Raw genomic sequence first — 18,172 nt, forward strand, 5'->3', positions numbered from 1 at the left:
TAAATTTAAATAAGTGTATATTATATGTGCAAGAATTTCTGAGGGAAAATGATAAAAAAATTGCTTTGCAGATGTTTTACATCTGTATGTTACATTTGCATCTGCACATGAGAAATGAAGTGGAAAATCAGTTCGAAGAGTGAGACCTCAATGATTGTGATCTATGGTGGTGCAAATGGAAAGAGGTAGAGAGTTCTGTCTCCTGTGTGGGGCAGATGATGTTAACCACGTTTACTTTAGACCATAGGCAAAGATGCAATGGGGGGGAATGTGTAGTAGCCTTAGGAATGAGGCTGGAGAGTCTGGATCCAGTTGTGGCCAGTGCAGGCTGTGCATGCCATGGTACCTAATGCAAGTGGCAACTCCCTCAAATGGATAGGAAATAATTGTCTTACTCTCTGATCAACCTTATCTTTCTCATTTACTAATGAGAGAGACATGGAAAAACTGTACCAGGAGGCAGCAGAACATGGTGATGTATTTGTCATGTGTTCACATGCAGACAGAACAGTTCAGATTATTTCACGATGTACTGAGAGCCTGTTTGAAGACTTGGTATTCTAACATCACTGTATGGCAGAGCACACTTCAGTATTCAGTTTTTAAAAGTCTGAAAATTCTAAACTGTGATCCCTTCGTGGTAGCTGGTCAAAGCTGTCTGCTGACTCCTCAGATCTGGACTGGCAGCAGTATAATGTGGGCTGCAACTTGCCAGTTCTGACCGGCCCGCTCAGAGTCAACCGCTTCACTGATGCCTCCTAAGCACTTTGACATTCCTGATTCTATACAATACTTAGTTTGTAAAGCAAATTAGCTTCCCCTAGGGAAGAGGTTGTGTCATCTTCTCAGTATAGCTGGTGTCTTGCATATCATAGGTGCTGCTGGAATCTAATAATAATTAAATGTGACACTTCAGGGGATCAACACAGCATGAAACACACTACGTGGGAGCTTGTTACAAATAAGTGCATCAGCTTAACTCTCAGCTAGAGCTGCCATAAATTGGTGAGCACAGATGTCTGATCTGTCTGACTGTGTGGCTTTAGTTAACAGTACCAGCTACAATTAGACACTAATTGCGCATTCACTGTTTATGAAAAAGTATCTCCATCTCATTAAACTTTATATTCAGATTGTTGTCCTCTGGGAACAACTCATTATGCTGCTCTGGATTTCCCACTGCTCTGATGAGAAGCAGCAATCAGTAGGGGTCACAGTGGAAATTAATAGTCCAGAAAGAGCAGGTCCAGCAGACACGAAAAGGCATAAAGCAAATAATGTGATCTAAAGACCTGTTGTCCTGTTAATTGCTCGACCCAAGGAGAGATAAGCTTCTTGCCAGTGGTTCAGTATGGGGTAGCCCAGCTGTGAGAATCCCTGCTACGTAAAGAAATACACCTTGCACTGAATTAGCAACCTTAGTAAAGCAAACATTTAAATTGGTGCAGACCATCCACTGTTTACCTCACAGGTATAAAGGAAAAACAGAAATGAAGAGGAAAAGCTCTGAGCTCTCCTGGCAGGGCACAGGAGGTGAAGAGGAAGGGGATGTTGATGAGGACCTAGCGCAGAACTGTGTTCTCCCCATCTGAATAGTAAAGACACAGATGTAGTCCAAGTGCATAGTTTTACTCTGTAAACTGTGAACAGCTCAAGATAGGCCATATGGAAAGATCAGTCTTTTCCCTGGAGGCACAATTCATGTTGCAGTTCGCAGTGATGGTTACCTGTTTACAGATGTGTAATTGGTTTCTTTTTATCTTTTGAGTATTTGTGATCTTTGTGATGATTTTGGAATTACACTTGTGAAGTGAGAACATGCAGCAAGCAGTAATACCTCCACACAGCTTCAGTGCATCGGTTTGTTTGCTGCTGGGTACTTTATTCTTACCCAACTAACACTCAGTACACTTATATCCATGCAGCTCTAATGATCTATGTGTTGGAAGGAACACGTCCACAATGCATTTACCAAGTTGATGCAGCTGATCCTGAAAATGCGAAACTCAAAGTAAGTTGTATTAAAGAAAAAAAGCCAAACAGAGATTATATAATCCACTGTATCTGAAAAGCTAATTACCAATATCTTTCAACAACTTCCTTCCTTATCAGGAACACAGGAAAAGGTTTAGTCAGGAAAAAAATAAGCATTTTCAATACTAAAGTTAGAAAACTCAGCCTTAATATTTGGCACAAGTTGTATTTTGAGTTCTTAACCTTCCAAAATTAGGTGATATTGAAGGCAGAGTTTGACATTGTTAACCAGAGAGGCAGTAGAAATTGTGACTCTTTAAAAAAAAAAAAGGCTTGCAAAACATTTCTTGTAGATGAGAGTGACTAAAAGTAAATAAGTTTTTTAACCTTCTGTATCAAAATGTAAATTCTTTTAAATGAGACTGTAAGGAAATCACTTACCAGGCAATCGAATCTCAGGTTTTTGACAATGCCAGGGCAAACTGTGAGCTTCAGTTACAAAAATGTGTTAGCTGATCTGAAAATACTCTCAGTATCAGAAAAAAATCTGGAAAGTGATAAGTTTGTTTGCAGACAGGGAAAAAGTAACTGCACTTACCTAAGAATTGTGTTGTATCTTTGGGCTATTGGCTTTGGTTTACAAAGCCAATAAGTACAGCACATTAAAGAACTGAACCCAAAGATGCTACTTCAACGTGTAGCATTATTCAAGAAAGCAATTAGCTTGAAGTCCATCCTCAGGCTTTGCCCAGTCAAAGCTCCAAACCCAAGCTGGTGAGAAGGGAAGCAGAGCTGTGGGAGTTTAGCTCTGCTTTGTGTCTAAAAGCAATGGCAGTAAGTTCCACAAGCTGACACATCTCAGGCTTAAGAAGGTGCAAATAGAGAAATGCCGTGACATCCTCGGACAGATCTGCTCAGTGGATTTTGCAGGGTACTTGCATGGTGCATGACTCTATGTTGTTGCATACTTCAGATTGTATGGGTATTATTAACACCTGCACTAGTAAAGGAAATGTCCTTGGGGCTACTAGTGCTGGCTTGGCATGTGAAGGTAGCGGGCAGGACGTGGTGGGAATGCCTGCCACATAGCCACAGGGAGTAGGGTGCTGCCTTTCTCCCTGCTGTGTACAGTGTTGGGGTGTTCTTCTCCCTCCCACACCCATGCACTACTGCAGTTCCCATTGGTGTGGTGCAATGCACTAAGTGGCTGCTATGTCCCACCTCTGTTAGCACTGGGCTGTTGTGAACACCCTCCAGCCTCACCCCTTTGTGTACTCTGTGAAAGGCCACTCTCCCCTCCTTGTCTTCTCCCATCATCTGGATCCCCAAACGCCATTGCCTCCTCCATAGCATCTATGTCCCACAAGTCCAGCCTTGCCCCTTCTCTCTGTCCTTCTTTGTGCATGCGCTCTGCTGCCACCACAAAACTGATTATCTCCTGTGGTGCTGTGGCCCGGATGGCTGCCCTCTCTGTGAAATTCTAATTGCAGACACGGAGTTCCCAGAGGTAGAGAACAGTGTGACCTTTGATGTAGTTTGGTGTCTGTGACTCTTCACTGGCTGTAAGCAAACCACTTACGACCAAGTTCAAGCTGTTCGGGTGTGATGATCGGGGCCTGTGCAATCTGTGTGTCAGAATTTCATTGTGCAGTTTGAGGCAAATGCTGTACTGCAACTTGGCCTGTTCTACAAGACGAGGAATGAATGGAGGGATGTTTAAATATACAAAGACTAATTCCTTACTCTCTTCATTTCAGTATTCACTGCTCCCTACGACAGTGCCGTTCTTGATCACGGAAAGTGGAGCCATTTTCTCCACAAAAGAATTTGACTATGAGAAAGATCCACATTGGTGAGAATGTATTTTATTCACCATGTACCTGTTAGCTTACAGTAGTCAGAGAAATGTTTTCCTGCATAGCCACAGAACAATTCTTGTTTTTTTTCTTATTTTACAGTTACTTTTTAAATGTAACAGTGACAGATCTGGATGGACTCAACTCAACTAAAACAGTAAATATAAATATAATTAACATCAATGATGAAAGTCCTTACTTTACCACGTGAGTGAAAATTTTCCATTGCACTCAAAATGTAGATGTTTTCCCAGGTTTACTGTTTTGGCATCAATGAGCCCATGTAACATAAGGGCAAATAAATATAACAACAAAATATAATCGAAAAAGTATTTTAATTTAGTTATGATTCCTGTTCTTACACTGAAAAGCTTTGTCCTAATTTCTCTCTTTTATTCTTATATATATTCTTAGTAGTTTAGAGTTTTCCAGGCTCTGCCTTCATGCTAAGAAAAGTCAAACAAGCTTGTTGTACTTTTTAGCATTTAGAGAGATTATAGGTATGCAAAGACCTTTGGACAAGTTCAGACAAGGAGATTCATTTCAACCTGTGTGAATACAATCATCTAGAATTTACCCTTTATGCAGGTGTGCATTTCACCATAATGATGTTTATTCATGCAGAAATGTCTAGACATAAAAAAGGTCTCCCTTTTGATCTGTCTTCTTCTTCTTCCCAGACACACTTGTAAACAATCCCAGCGATTTTTTGAAACATTGTTGTCTCTTACTGTGTCATAAGCAGGAAATTATGTCATAACACACAAGTCAGAAATAGCTTTGAAGACTAATGGAGTTTTAGTTGGAATCAGGAATATTGTTGAAAATTCAGAAAAATGGGAAAGAAAATGCATTTGCTGCAAGCAGGCTATTTTGTGGTGGAAAGCATGATGGACAGTTGTTTCTGAAGCAGGAGTTTGACAATTGTTGCAGTCCATCTGACTCTGTTGTTGATTAATCTTTGTCACTTGCATGAGACACTAATGGGATTCAAGACACTCTCTTTATGTCTCTGATTCTGAGACTCTACAAGGCCCTGCTGAGAATATTTATGATGGCTGCTCTCCTGCCATCTGTGCAAAGGTTAAGACAGGATAGCACCTGGGGCCGTGCCAAGAGGTTCCAGCCACTTGTTTGGAACAACCTTCTGGGTGTTTTGTGAAGCCAGAACAATGCATGGCACCTGTGCTGAAGTCAAGGATCTGGATCGTGATGGGTAGAGGGCTGGAGAATCTGAAGAAACAGAAGAATTAAATGTTAGAAAAAGGAATGGATTTTTGTTGTTGTTGCTACTACTTATTTGATACTTGAACCTCATGTCTGCAGTACACAATAATCTTAATAGCCTGGCCCACGTTACTGCACTTCTGCAAGAAGGAGGAATCCTCTTCTCAGTGCCAACGTCTGCACATTGTGTTCTAGACTGATTATTCCCTCCAAATGTTGCCATTTCTGTGTATTTATCCTTATTTCTGGAATGCTAAAGGAGCTCTTTTAAATATTTATCTACTTGTTTGAATGAGTGAAAGCTGCAGTGACTTGAGCATCTGTAACACCCAAGTTCTAAGACTCAGTTCTTATATGGCATGAATACAGTCTGGTATTTGTTTGAATCTTCTCCCTTTTAGATTGACACTACAGACCAAAAAGTGCAGCTCAGTTTGTAAAGCACTTTAGATTAAATTACACTTCATGATCTGTCCTTAGTATGCACACATATGGTGTCTCCTGTGCTAAAATGTGAGCAGCATGCTGGGCCCATGTACTTTCTGATACTGTAATAATTAGTGCTGGGATGGGAGCTGGGGAAACTTGATGAGTTAGCAAACCTCCTTTATTTACCCCGATCAAAGCTGTCAAGAACAGAGTTTCAAAAGGTCTTTTTAATTGTTCCCACAGTATATGCAAGCACATCTGTTTTTGGTGTTCACAGCGCTCCATTGGCATTCAGCCTTTTGAAATTCTGGCTGTTAAAATCCATGGAAAACTTGTGGAGTCGGGAAAACAAAGGAGAAGACAACAAACATATGCTCCCTTTGCAATTACATTGCAGTGTCTGAAAGGTCTGCTTGAACCATCCTGTAAAAAGCCACTGGCAAGTGGCAGACACATGGACTACAGGACACATCCCAGACACAGCTGTGTAGGAAGTGGCCCCCACTCCTCCCCAGTTGTACTGGTACTTGGTGCTATGGGGGTGTGCTCAATAATGCCCCACTTCTTTCTGAAAGATCTAGTGGGGACCAGCACAGGGTGCAGGAGGATTGGTAGGGAAAGTGGAGCTGTGGTGACTTTGCTGTCCACAGAGAGGCTAGAGTTGTGGTTCCAGTGGGCCTAGGGAATTCCTACTTTGAACCAAAACCAGATAGAGATGTCCCTCTTATATCCTTCAGGCATTTTGGGGTGGCATTTTTGGTACAAGTGAAGGACATCTGTTACTGGTTTTTTCTGAGTGACTCTGGAAGCAACAGGATAACAAGGAAGGAAGACATCCAATGCCAAGAGTGAGATAGAAGCTTCATAAATACACTGATACCACAGCCTTCGTAAACTCCTTGTTTACTTCTGGCTGTAAGTTAGGTGTTTTTACCAGGAAAACCCTATGTGATTTCTCTCTTGTATACTTGCCTCTTTTCATATGATCTGGCAGAACAGCTGAAGATAATGTGCCTTCTTAACCATTTTAAAATTGCAAGTGAAGACCTGGAGATGTGGGATCTTCTGTTCTGTAATTCTCTGCTCCAATTGCTAAGTGCCACATGATGTGTATTTTCAGAGAATAATGAAGGGCTCATGCTTTCCTGTCCTGGGAACTATAGACTAGTCAATTAGTTAAGTGGTGGCATAGAAAGTTTAAAATGTGCAAAAGGTATTTAGTATTGAAACACACTACTAATGCTTTGCTGAACTCTTGAGCACCTTCAACTCCCTTTGAGTTCTAGAAGCAGGAGATGCCTGTGTGTTTGCATGTGTTTCAGTAGTATAAATCAGCCTTCAGAAATACCTTGCACAATGTTTTTGTCCTGGCCCATGCCTGTTTTTGCATGTGGTTCAAGTTGCCTACCTAAGTACCTATGTGAATATGCAACTGCAACCACTGTAAGCAATCCTGCACATACCTGCCAGATATATCTGAGCTATAAAACTCAATTAATAGGAAATTTGGGAGCACTGGCATACCAAACAGCAGCAGTAAAAAAACGTTTTCTCTATGTAAAATGCATCAGACAGACAGATGTTGTTGGGAGTTTGAGGCACATTCATCTGTCGAGCACCCACAGGAGTTCTCCTCCCTGACTCTGCCTACTGCAGGGACAACTCAGCTTTTCTGTAATACTGTTGTCCCCCAGAAACCTCCAGCATTTATTCCAAAAGATGATTAACTACATTAAACTTATTCTATTTTTGTTTTTCTCTTGCAAAATGAAGGAATTAAAGCAAGTGGCTTTACAAGCTGGTGGGTCTGTAGGGAGATGGACAGCATGACTTAACGGCCCCTCCCATCTTCAGCTTCCATGATTCTGTGAAAGTCAAACTGTTTTTACTGTGGAAAAGTTGCAGGGGAAGAACACTTATTTGTGTGGCTGTGTCATGCTTTATGAACACAGGAACACATGCCAGTTCAGCTACTGCTACATGTCCAGCTGGCAGACATTTACCCTGACATGAAAATACCATCTCTGAGCCCCGTATGGCCATGGCTCTGCTCCTACAATTGGCTGCTCAGAGAAATCTGTAGTCAGTCGCCCTTGTAAACACAATGTGTGCTTTGCTGAATTTCGTTTTATCTTGTAGAAAACAAAGAATCTATAGAATTCCAGAGGAACAAAGCCCAGGCACCATTGTTGCCAACATAACAGCTAAAGATCCAGATGATGAAGGCTCTCCCAGCAGACTTTTCTACAGCATCCAGTCGTCTGACAGATATTTCTCCATAAATCCATGTAAGACAAGCAAAAATGTGCCTTCTGACATCCAAAAAAAAAAAAAAAAGAGAGTGGCTACTTTGGATAAAAAGTTTTTGCCTTGGTTTTAAATTGACTTACTTTATTTTGAGCCTTCCCATATCAATAATGAATGCTCAGTCCCTTATTAGGGTCAAAGTCTTCGGTCACCTGACCAAGACTCAGTGACATATCTGGAAGAAAGTAGATCAAAGGTGACTTCTTGACAAATATTGACTTGTGGCTGCAGGGTGATGGTCCCTTGGGTGGAAATCAGATTAGATTACTTCTTTTTAATCTCTGAGAGCTGCAGTGACCCTTCTGGGGCTCTTGAAACAGCTGCACATAGTTGTACCGTAATGTCCTCTCTCCTGTCTGAAATCCTCTCCAGCATTGAGGTGCACAGCAAATCTACACCTCAGGTTCATTGCTCCATTCATGACCCTTCTCAGGTAAGGCCATCCAAAAGAATCCTCTCTCTTACAGTGGTCCTACCTCTTTCGTGCTCTCTGGGGTCCATATATCTGTTCCTCAGAGGTTTTTACTCCAGGACTGGAATTCATCGACTGCTTTGCTCCTTGTCTGCTATTGCTTTAGAACTGCTTATCACAGTTGTAAGAGGTACCACACAACACAGTGCTGGGGGGGATCAGGGAGATCCTCAAATACTTTGGATTCCCTATGCCCTTTGGCCGTATGTTGTCACCCTCCCCCTCAATTACACTCCAAAAGGCAGAGGATATATACGCTGTTCTTTTACCTTTGTGCTCTGGGAATAGTACTGTGCTGTGCCATAAAAACCTTCTATTTTTGAACAGAGGCTAACAGAAGTGAAAAAAAATTAAGTGAATGGCTGACCAGAGCACTTGACACAGTCTGTCACAGCTAAGAGCAGCTCTGTTGATGCCTGAGTAGATTTGGAGGTGCTGAAGGATGCTTGAATGATAACAGTAGAAAGTGAAGCAGTCTTACTTGCTAGAGAGCAAGGATGGCACAGGCATTAGCAGCTCATTCTCCTTGATGCTCTGTGAATGCACTCAACTCTGACTTGCAATAACAACTTGAGAGTAAGGGAAGCCTAACTGCTTTACAAATGCTCTGTTGAGGCCTCTCAGGGCCTATATTTGAGCAGTGGGTATGTAGCCATTATGGATGTTCAGAACAGAATGTTCAGAACGGTTTTGTATCACTTAAAAAAACCCCCTAAACCAGACATGATTTGTACAGAATAGAAGACTTTTTGTTCTGCTACCTGTCTGCTGAGCTGCCCTATCCTCTTGCATGTACACCATGACCATTTGTTATTTCCCCCCATGGTGAATGTCCTACTTCTGTCTGCTTTCTGCCCAGCGACTGGAGTGCTGCAGGTGACTGGGAGAATCGACCGTGATGCCCTTCCACTGCAGCTCCATCCCAACATCTCACTGATAGTCCAGGTGGAGGACAGTCCCAGCAATGGTCATGCCAGTAACATGGAGATCACAATCATTGTTGATGATATCAATGACAACCCACCAGAATGCAGTCCTTCTGCCTTCAGGTATTGAGAGTCTTACTGCCTTGGTGCTGCCTTTCTGCCCCAGACCAGTGTGCAGTTCAGGGCACATCAGTTGGGCTCCCCAGATCTACAGCTAGAAGTTCCAAGGGACATTAATCATTAGCCTGCCCATTGTACAGGGCTGTTGTCCTTCACAACATATGGATCAGATTCCGGGTTGCTTCATCTATTGTCGTATTTGGATCTAGGATTTCACTTAGAAAATAAAGCAATGTTTTGGCAAATAGGATATGAAGAGTTCAAAAGAAGAAATATAAGTTGCTCTGATGGGAAACATGTTTGTTTTAAACAGGAAAGAAGTAAATGAAAATACGGCTCCTGGGACATTTCTCATTGATCTTAGAAATTACTGTAAAGATATTGATGTTGATCCATCAAACAATCAATTTAATTTCACTGGATTATCTGGTTTTGGAAGCAATAACTTCATTCTGGATTCCACTGTGTCTGGAAGACTTGTGGTCAGTCATTTGTGGCTTTATATTAGATTATCCCATTTCAGAAGTCAACTTATGAAATATTATAAGGGTTTTTTTAATTCATTGTCTGCACAAGAAAAAAATAATTACTGTAATCCATTTCACAGTTGGTATAATATGGAGAATGACTGTTTTGACTGGATGTGAACTACATACCCTTTGATTGGGTGCTTTCTAAGGATTCTACAGAATTTAGTGAACAGAGACTGTTTTCTCCAGTTTTAAATAAATGTGATAGATATGATTAAAAAAAATACCCTTTTTTAGGGAGTGTGAAGCACCAATTTTGACATGGATAAACAGAAATCTGATGTCATTTCATACCCATTTACTCATGACAGACTGTAGAAGAACCTTGCTATTCAGCATGAAGAATTTAAATACTTTAGAAATCCCACACTCAGTGATGACTTCCCAGCTTCATTGGTCAGAATTATAAAACCACTCTGAGTGGCAAATTTTCCCAAAAGTGTGGTGGGTTTTGCACTTGTGTGATTTTGTATGTCAAAATATGTGTTCCTTATGATGATAGCTGCTGGCAAACTCGCATTGGCCAGAAACTCCACTAGTTCCTGGACATGTGCAATAGTGGTTGTTTTATTGCTTCAAAAAAGAACCATGGGCAACTACAGAAAAAGGGAAGCAAGAAAAAACAGGCGTTCTGTCTAAAAGACAAGAGTGCTACAGGAGCAGTAAAATGATTTTGTATGGCTTACTTTAATTTTGGATCTGAGATATTCTTACCAATAAGTACTATCCTTAGTTGCTTTATCTACCAAAATAGAAAGCATTTTCCTTGCTGCACAGGATATGATTGTTGTCAGCCCTTTGATCATTGTGTATGTGTAACATAACAGGCTATCTGAAGTGACCTGTTCCCCCAGGAGTTTCCCTGTAGACTATGATGAACAGTGGATGCCTGTGTGTGTTAGTCCTACTGCCCCAAAGTTTATGAGGCTCCTACAGCAAGATAGAGAGTTCAGGAGATTAGGATTTAAATCCATGTGAGCCACCACTTAGTAACAACTTGGTGCCTGGATAAACATTTGTGGCTGGACCTAATACCTTTAGTAAATGTCTGCAGGCATGAGCTCAAGGAGTAACTACTGTTGTTTAGCAATCACAGATTCTTGTTGAGCCAACAAAGGGCAGAGTTAATAACCAGCTCATTACATGTGCTTTGAATTGATTAGGTAAAAGGTTAAGACCTTATGATCCAAATGATAAAACTTCCTGCACTTATGGGAAAGAAATTTTTTGGCAGAAGAGAAGAGTTTTGAATTTCCAAGAGATAACAGAGCATGAATGTGTAGAAAAAAGCCTGGAATTCAATCCTGCGATTGATTAATAGCCTGTATTATTCCTGTAGAACAATTCTATATGTCCAAGGGGGAGACCATACTTACAGAATGCTGAAAAAAGTAGTTGCCATCCTGTGTACTGTGACTTCCCACAAGGAAGCATAAATACAATTGTGTTTCTTTTTAATTTAGATGACTGGAACTATTGATTTAGAGGACCCAGCTAATCCAGGAATTGAAGTTTATACTTTGACTGTCAGGGTGCAAGATATTGCCCATCCTAACTACTCAAGCAAGTATCCCTTTTAAATTGTTTTTGATAGTTTTCTGTGCTGTAACAGCATGGAGAGAGGGATACCATATGTATTTTGAATATATGCATGAGAAAATTTCACAGCCATACTTAACTCTGATTTAATCTTGTTATATTTCCAGATATCATCTACATTTACATCAGGATAAAGCCAGTGAATGAATTTTTTCCAGTCTTCAGTACTTTATCTTACATATTTAATGTTTCAGAAATTACTAAAGGTACAGTAACACCTACATTATGGAAATAATGTTGTCATGTTGGTAAGTACCTCTTAGCTCTGCATGAATTTTCATATATTTAAATGAGGTGAATGGTTCAAAGTTCCAGTTCAACCAGGGTCTCACCATACAACCACCTACTACCCTTAAATAGACTAAACTGGCGAAAACTCCAATTGCACAGATGGAAGCTGAGACACAAATTCAGCAATTGCACAAGAAATCTGTCACAGTGCCAGGAAATGAACTCAGATGTCTTTCTGCTCTTGCTAAATTAGCCTTTTGGAGGGAGTGTGATGCTGCAAAGAAACCACTACAGACTGACACAGACAAGGGAGGACTCCCTTGGCCTAGCCACGGTGCACTTCTGTTGTGGTTCTCTACAGACTCCTCATGTTTTGGTATTTACTGCTGGCAGGCGAGCCCATGCAAGGGGAGCCATAGCACAGCATAGGGAACTAGTGCTTCTCACACCATTGCTTTAATTTTTTTGGGGGAAAAACTCTAAACCGAGTCTTCAGTTTCATCAAGTTTTTGTAGGACCAAGTACTCTTTACCTGCTGTTCCTTAAAATGTTAATGAAATATGGATTTTCTGTCTCTCAGTTGGATCCAGCATTGGAAGAGTGCATGCCATAGACAACGACTGGCCACCCACTATCATCACTTATTCCATTGTAGCTGGAGGAGGCACCAGGGATTACACAAATATCTTCTGGATCAGCCCAACCAAAGGAGATGTGAGGATTTTAGCTAGATTAGACTATGAAACAACTCAGAAACACATTTTCATAGTACAGGCCTCAGACCAAGAAAAGTTTACAACAGCATCAGTGAGTAAATCCACTCTACTTCTTCCACTTTATCTACGTTTTTCTCTTTTCTTCCTGTCAAGAACAGTAACATATTGGGCAAAGCACTTTGGTCTGTGAAGGGCAAGTTGAACCCTGCACAGACTCGTATATTACTCAGATGAAAAAGGTTCATTCAGTTCACTCAGTCTTGGTTTATTTCTTACAGAAACAATTAAAGTAATATCTTAATGTTTTTAACTCTGTGGTTTTTGTTTCTCAGTCTTTTTTTCTTATTTTACCTGAGCAGTGAAATTATTTTCTGAGCCCTAAACAATTTAAGTTTTTCTGTATGGCTATATATGTACCAGAAAATAGAAAAATAACAAGGTCTTGAGGCCAGGTAGCACAATCTAATAGTAGCCATGCCTAGTGACAAGTCCTTTTTGGAACCTGAGTAGTGTCCCTTGGCCCTCAAACATAATTTAGATTTTATCTGTCATGTTTTGTCACTGTAAGGCATCCAAAGTAATGTGGGAATTGTGTTGCAGCCCATCAGAGTTGTGTTCTCATGGGTGGCACAGAGAGGATGTTCTAAATACCTTGGGGATGGGAGCAGGGCTTGGGCAGCCTCTTGGGTTAATGTCAGAGGGCCCAGCCCAGCACAGCTGTGTCCACATGGCCTATTGGAGTTGAACATTTACACATGCCTTCCCCTGACTGTGATCTATTTTTTTCCCTGATGGTGTTATCTGGCAGGATCCAAGGCCATGCCAGGCACCAGTGACAACATTTAACAGCAGGGTTGTGCTCAAATTTGTTGCCCAGACCTATTTTATTCAGCAATAAAAATATAGATGGTATACCCACAAAGGTCACTCTATAGTCAGTTCTTTCAAAGCATCCCAGTGTCCTTCACAGACAGACTCCTTTTTGCTTCTTTTCACATTTTCTCCCTCATGACTGCTTCACATTTGATTTTTGCACATCTCTTGGAGGTGACACAAGTACTAAACTTGCTTTTTATTCCAGTCAAGCACCACCCATAGAGATGCTAGGTGGGAGATACTCTCTTTATCATCTATAATATTTCTAGGTGACGATTAATGAAAATTCAGCATCAGAAGATTTTAAGTATGACAAGTTTATCTATTGCCTGACTAGGAAAGAACTTTGGGAAGGGTAGCCTTTTTCTCTCAGCCAGATAATCCCAGCTGACATTAAACACATCTGGTGCTACTCAGGGTGCTCCCAGCCATGCAGAAGGCCATTACCAGCATTTCTCTCTCACTGGAAAAAGTCTATAAGCATTGTTTCTTCCATGGATCATGCCATGAATTATTATTAAATATGCTAGGAAGCCTAACTGATGACTGTGAAGCAATTCAAGAGGTTTGAAATGGAGTTTAATGAATATGTCATTCTAACTATGACACAATTCAGGTTATTCAAATGGTCAGAAAGCTTGAAAATCCCAGTTTTGGAAGATGGTTCAGGTCAAGGAACCTGTTCCCAGAAGAGCATTGATCACAAGAAAAATTGAAGCACAAATGACGATAGACATTTTCTGGCAGGAACTGGATTGGAAGGGGGGTTCAGTGCTCTTCAACTGCTGTTGATAAAAAGAATAAAATGGGCAAAGTCAAACAGTTTCTGAAGTTAATAAAATTCTGACTCAGCACAGTGGAGCAGCTCCAGCTTGCTATTGCTCTTTTCTTTCAGGTAACTGTGAATGTTTTGGAAGTAAATGATGAAGAACCAATTTGTTCACCTAATTTCTATTCATTTCAAATCCCAGTCAGCTTAGCTGTTGGGACCAATATTAACGGCTTCAGGATTGAATGTCAAGATCGTGATTCTGATCCCAGGTCTTTCCGTTACTTCATTAATGAAGGTACTGTGTCAGAGTGTGCTAGCTGGGAACGGTGAAAAAATTAGTGAATGCTGATGGTTCACTTAGATTTGTAAACAAAAATCTAACACATTTTATGTGCTCTTTGTCATGGTGAGCTAGTTGTGATCCACAAGTTCTGCACGCCATTATTTTGCTGCTTACCAAAAGAGATGTCTCTCCACAAGCTGGCTACTGGTGCTAGCACCTAGAACAATTCCCTTACAAGACTGCATTGCTTACCACATGAGTTAATTGGCAATTAATTACACAGTTGACACGCACTTTGGAAGAATGAGCTGGAATGATGTGCAGTGTCAAATTTCCATTCCAATCACAGCTGAACAAATTGTGAGAAATGATGGAGAGTTCTGTTACTCTGTGTATCTCACATCTAGATGCTGGTATACAGTTGAAAAGAACTGTTCAAACCTGCATGTCCTAGGTCCATGCTGTATCCATTAAATCCCCATTTTAACAACCCTTGTTCGAACCTACGGCAACATCCACTTGGAGAACTGCAGTGGTGTGGGATGACACTCAGCTTCACAAAAGAGGGAACACACTCTCTTGGGGCAATTCCTTTTGTGTTGCTAAGGTGACTGCTGCAAAGGAGAGAGCAGATTGTCCAGGTGCTGTGAGCACCAAAAGCTGTCCTGCTGCAGCCCCTTGGTGCCAGAGAGGGAGCTCTGCAGCAGTGGTATTGACACATGAACCTATACAATGTCTGTGTTTGTGTTAGTCAATTAGGGTCTGCCCACAGGTCCACTTCTGGCAATACAGATGTGAGCTGTGCCATGTACTTACCCTCTGAGCCACACAGCAGCCCACGGCTCATTTTGTGCTGTACAATAGACATAGCCTTCAAGGTCATGTCAACTCCAGTGCTTTATGGGGCAACAAGAACCAAACTAAAGCACATTTGGTGCATTTTCATGACTCTGATCATGTGTCTGCCCAGAGCCTAAGAGCTGGGGCTGTCCTACCTGCAGCCCAACCCATGAGCAGTTCTTCAGCTACACAGACAGAAAGCAGCAGGTGGGGAGCCAGCACCTCTGAGCTCTCCTCCCTGCCCCATGGTGCTGACAAAGCCCTGGAGGCAATTAATGTCCCTGAGTCTTTAGCTGTCTTCTGGGGGACCTTTTCAAAGGCTGTTGCTTCTTGGCAGAGAGAGAAGCCACAGACAGGGGCTGGAGTAACACTCCAGGGACAACCCAGTAGTAGAATGAGTCACAGTGTAGGGTCTTCACCGCAGCTGGGTGTTGTTGGGTGCTCCCCAGGCTGTAAGGACAGGTCATTCTGGTGACTTCTCATGTGCCCTATGGCTCTGAAGTGTTTCCACAGCCTCCTCTTAGCTGTTTCCCCATAGAGGATCTTATTCTATATTGTAATGCCTTTATGACTGTATTGTTTTAAATTATTTTATATGGTAACAGAAAGATCCAGGAGCCATTATTGTAACTGACATTTCACCACACCTCATCGCTTGTTCCACACATTTACTTTACTGTGGGATTAATTTTTTGGCATGTTGGTGTTACTTTTTTTTGCAGGCAACGAGAACAATCATTTCACTTTTTCACCAAGTGCTGGCTCCAATACATCTCGGCTGATTCTTGCATCGCGGTTTGACTACGAGAGCGGGTTTGACACAAGCTGGATTTACAATCTGCGCATCTACATAACAGATGACAATTTACTGTCTGTCAGGGACAAAACTACACATTTAATTGAAACTGGAACGGTGACTTTAAGCATCAGAGTTATCCCAAACCCAACTACTGCCATTACCACGACAGTAAGTTCACTGAAATTTATGTCCAGTTCTGCATGTCCTTTATGGACTAATCTCCACAGAATTGAAGAAAAGAGGGTAGGTGTATGCAAAAGGAAAGCAAAAACCTAGACTGGGTCCAGTCCTGGGCAGTGCTGAGCCCTATGCTCTTATGATAAAGCCAAAGGTGCTTGATCTGCTTAGTGCCATGAAGCATTAGTCTCAGGTACAGAGTTGTAACATGTGTTTTGTATTTCAGTCTCTAAAACAAAAAGGGCAAGTGGCCAAAGGACTGGGCACACTGCCATTACCATGCAACTGGAAAGTTAAAGATTTTGGCAGCTTTATTAATAAGGAAAGAGCAGGGATTAACCTTTGCCTGGAACCTTAAAATTACCTCATGCATTTTGCACTACTTTTTTTATTCATATCTATTTACTTCTCCAGCTTCCTTGCACTTCTCTGTGCTTCTTTAGCAGTGGAATACATTAATCTGTGGCTACAAAAGTTGAAAAAGACAACAACAACAACAAATCCTCATCACTTGGAGGGATCTTTTTCCCATCACTCTCCTGTAAAACTTGGAGCAGCCTGTCAGGAGCTGAAGCCGTTGTGCACAGCCTCAGCATGTCACTGAGGTTTCAGCAGGTTTCAGACAATAAATCCACAGGGGTGGGATGCATATTTCCTGATCTCCCATCCCATGTGGTGGTCCATAGCTGAGTTAGGGAAGCCTGTACAGCTTTTGGCAGCCCAGGTGGGATCTGATCTTGCACAGCCTGTGGGGCTGTGGGCCTGTGTCCCAGCAATACAGTTCACTCCTCTGCGCAGCCATCCCAGGCAAGCTCTGGTTTTCCAGTTTAATTTTGGAGCTGATTTTGGAGCCTGCATCAGGCTGGTGCAGGATGTAAGGAGAGCTTTCTTTTGTCTTCTCTGCAGAAGTGGCACATCCTGAGGGTATGGACCACTCTGTCCCCATTCTTGTGTTGGTCATCTCCTTTATCCCTTGCCGCACCATCTTCCATCATCCAGAGTTCATCCATTCCCTGCCTGCCTGCAGATGGCATTACCCTTTTCTCTTTTGCATGCAGGAATGAAAATATGAGTTTACAAAGTAAAAGAGCTCTTCACTGTAAAATGGTCTGGGTCTGCTAGAGGCTGCTGGTAACTGAGCCAGAACCAAGGATCCTGCAAACAGCACATACAAGTCTTTATGCTGTGCTATGAAAATGCTTAGATCCAAATTTGCAGACTGATTAATAACGCTGTTATTATTTAATGCTCTGTTGGGAAGGAATAAATGGTTTTCTCACAGCCTTCTATTCCCCCCTACTTGATGTGGAAATGAAAATTAAGCTGAATAAACTTATTCTGTATTTCTTTCCCGTGCTTTACCACAAATACAAACAGTCTTAACCACATACCACAGCATTAAATCTGCCTCTCCAGAGATATCAGCTTTCCACTTTCAGTCTATTTTCCAGAAGAGCACTTCCATTACAGCAAGTTCTCCCATCACTACTCATGTGTTCAGTGCAGCAATTTGATGAATCAGATACTGGAAGGCTGGTAGTGTAGAAAAGAAGCCCTGTCACAAAAAGTCATTTGTGACTTCAGTCCAAGTGAGGATAGAGTGGTGGCGGTGATCTTGAGATTATTTGAGAGTTTCTCTAAGGATTGGATGTATCTTTTACTGACAAGGCTAAATAGGTTATTTTAAAATTATCCTTAAACTGGAAAGAAATAGACACCCTACTAAATTTCATACACAATGTGATTACAAATGTCTCACAGAAAGGTAAATAAAAACTTCGGTAGATTAAAAAATCTAATAGTACCACAATGGATAATGAACCAGCTAGAGCAAATGACTAATTTCTTAAATGCATGAGGATAGTTTCATGATGGGACCTTAATGAATGAGTTGCTAGCACCAAGTGACGTGCCAGCTCAGAGATGTGTCTCCTGACACTCAGGAAGATGTGGGAGATTGCAATTGCTCAGGAAGTGTGGTTTTCCCTTCTGGAACAAGTCACGGGGCAAAAAAAGGAGTTTCATTTCTTTTTATACA

At 41.5% G+C, this 18,172-nt stretch overlaps 1 protein-coding gene across 3 annotated transcripts in view; it reads left to right on the forward strand.

The window, feature by feature from the left end:
- CDHR3 (cadherin related family member 3) overlaps positions 1-18,172 on the forward strand; it is a 54,246-nt gene that overhangs the window by 25,051 nt on the left and 11,023 nt on the right. For all 3 annotated transcript variants that reach the window (XM_051805131.1, XM_051805129.1, XM_051805130.1), the window contains 11 exons: positions 1,926-2,011; positions 3,732-3,826; positions 3,933-4,037; positions 7,626-7,774; positions 9,125-9,314; positions 9,625-9,793; positions 11,305-11,404; positions 11,548-11,646; positions 12,252-12,478; positions 14,159-14,330; positions 15,881-16,125. In XM_051805131.1, coding sequence (XP_051661091.1) covers positions 1,926-2,011; positions 3,732-3,826; positions 3,933-4,037; positions 7,626-7,774; positions 9,125-9,314; positions 9,625-9,793; positions 11,305-11,404; positions 11,548-11,646; positions 12,252-12,478; positions 14,159-14,330; positions 15,881-16,125 — 1,637 coding nt within the window. The remainder of the gene's footprint in view (positions 1-1,925; positions 2,012-3,731; positions 3,827-3,932; positions 4,038-7,625; positions 7,775-9,124; positions 9,315-9,624; positions 9,794-11,304; positions 11,405-11,547; positions 11,647-12,251; positions 12,479-14,158; positions 14,331-15,880; positions 16,126-18,172) is intronic.

Source organism: Manacus candei, unplaced genomic scaffold, assembly GCF_025592945.1.
Source record: "Manacus candei isolate 608988 ecotype Guabito, Panama unplaced genomic scaffold, ASM2559294v1 h1tg000063l, whole genome shotgun sequence".
NCBI classification, from domain to species: Eukaryota; Metazoa; Chordata; class Aves; order Passeriformes; family Pipridae; genus Manacus; species Manacus candei.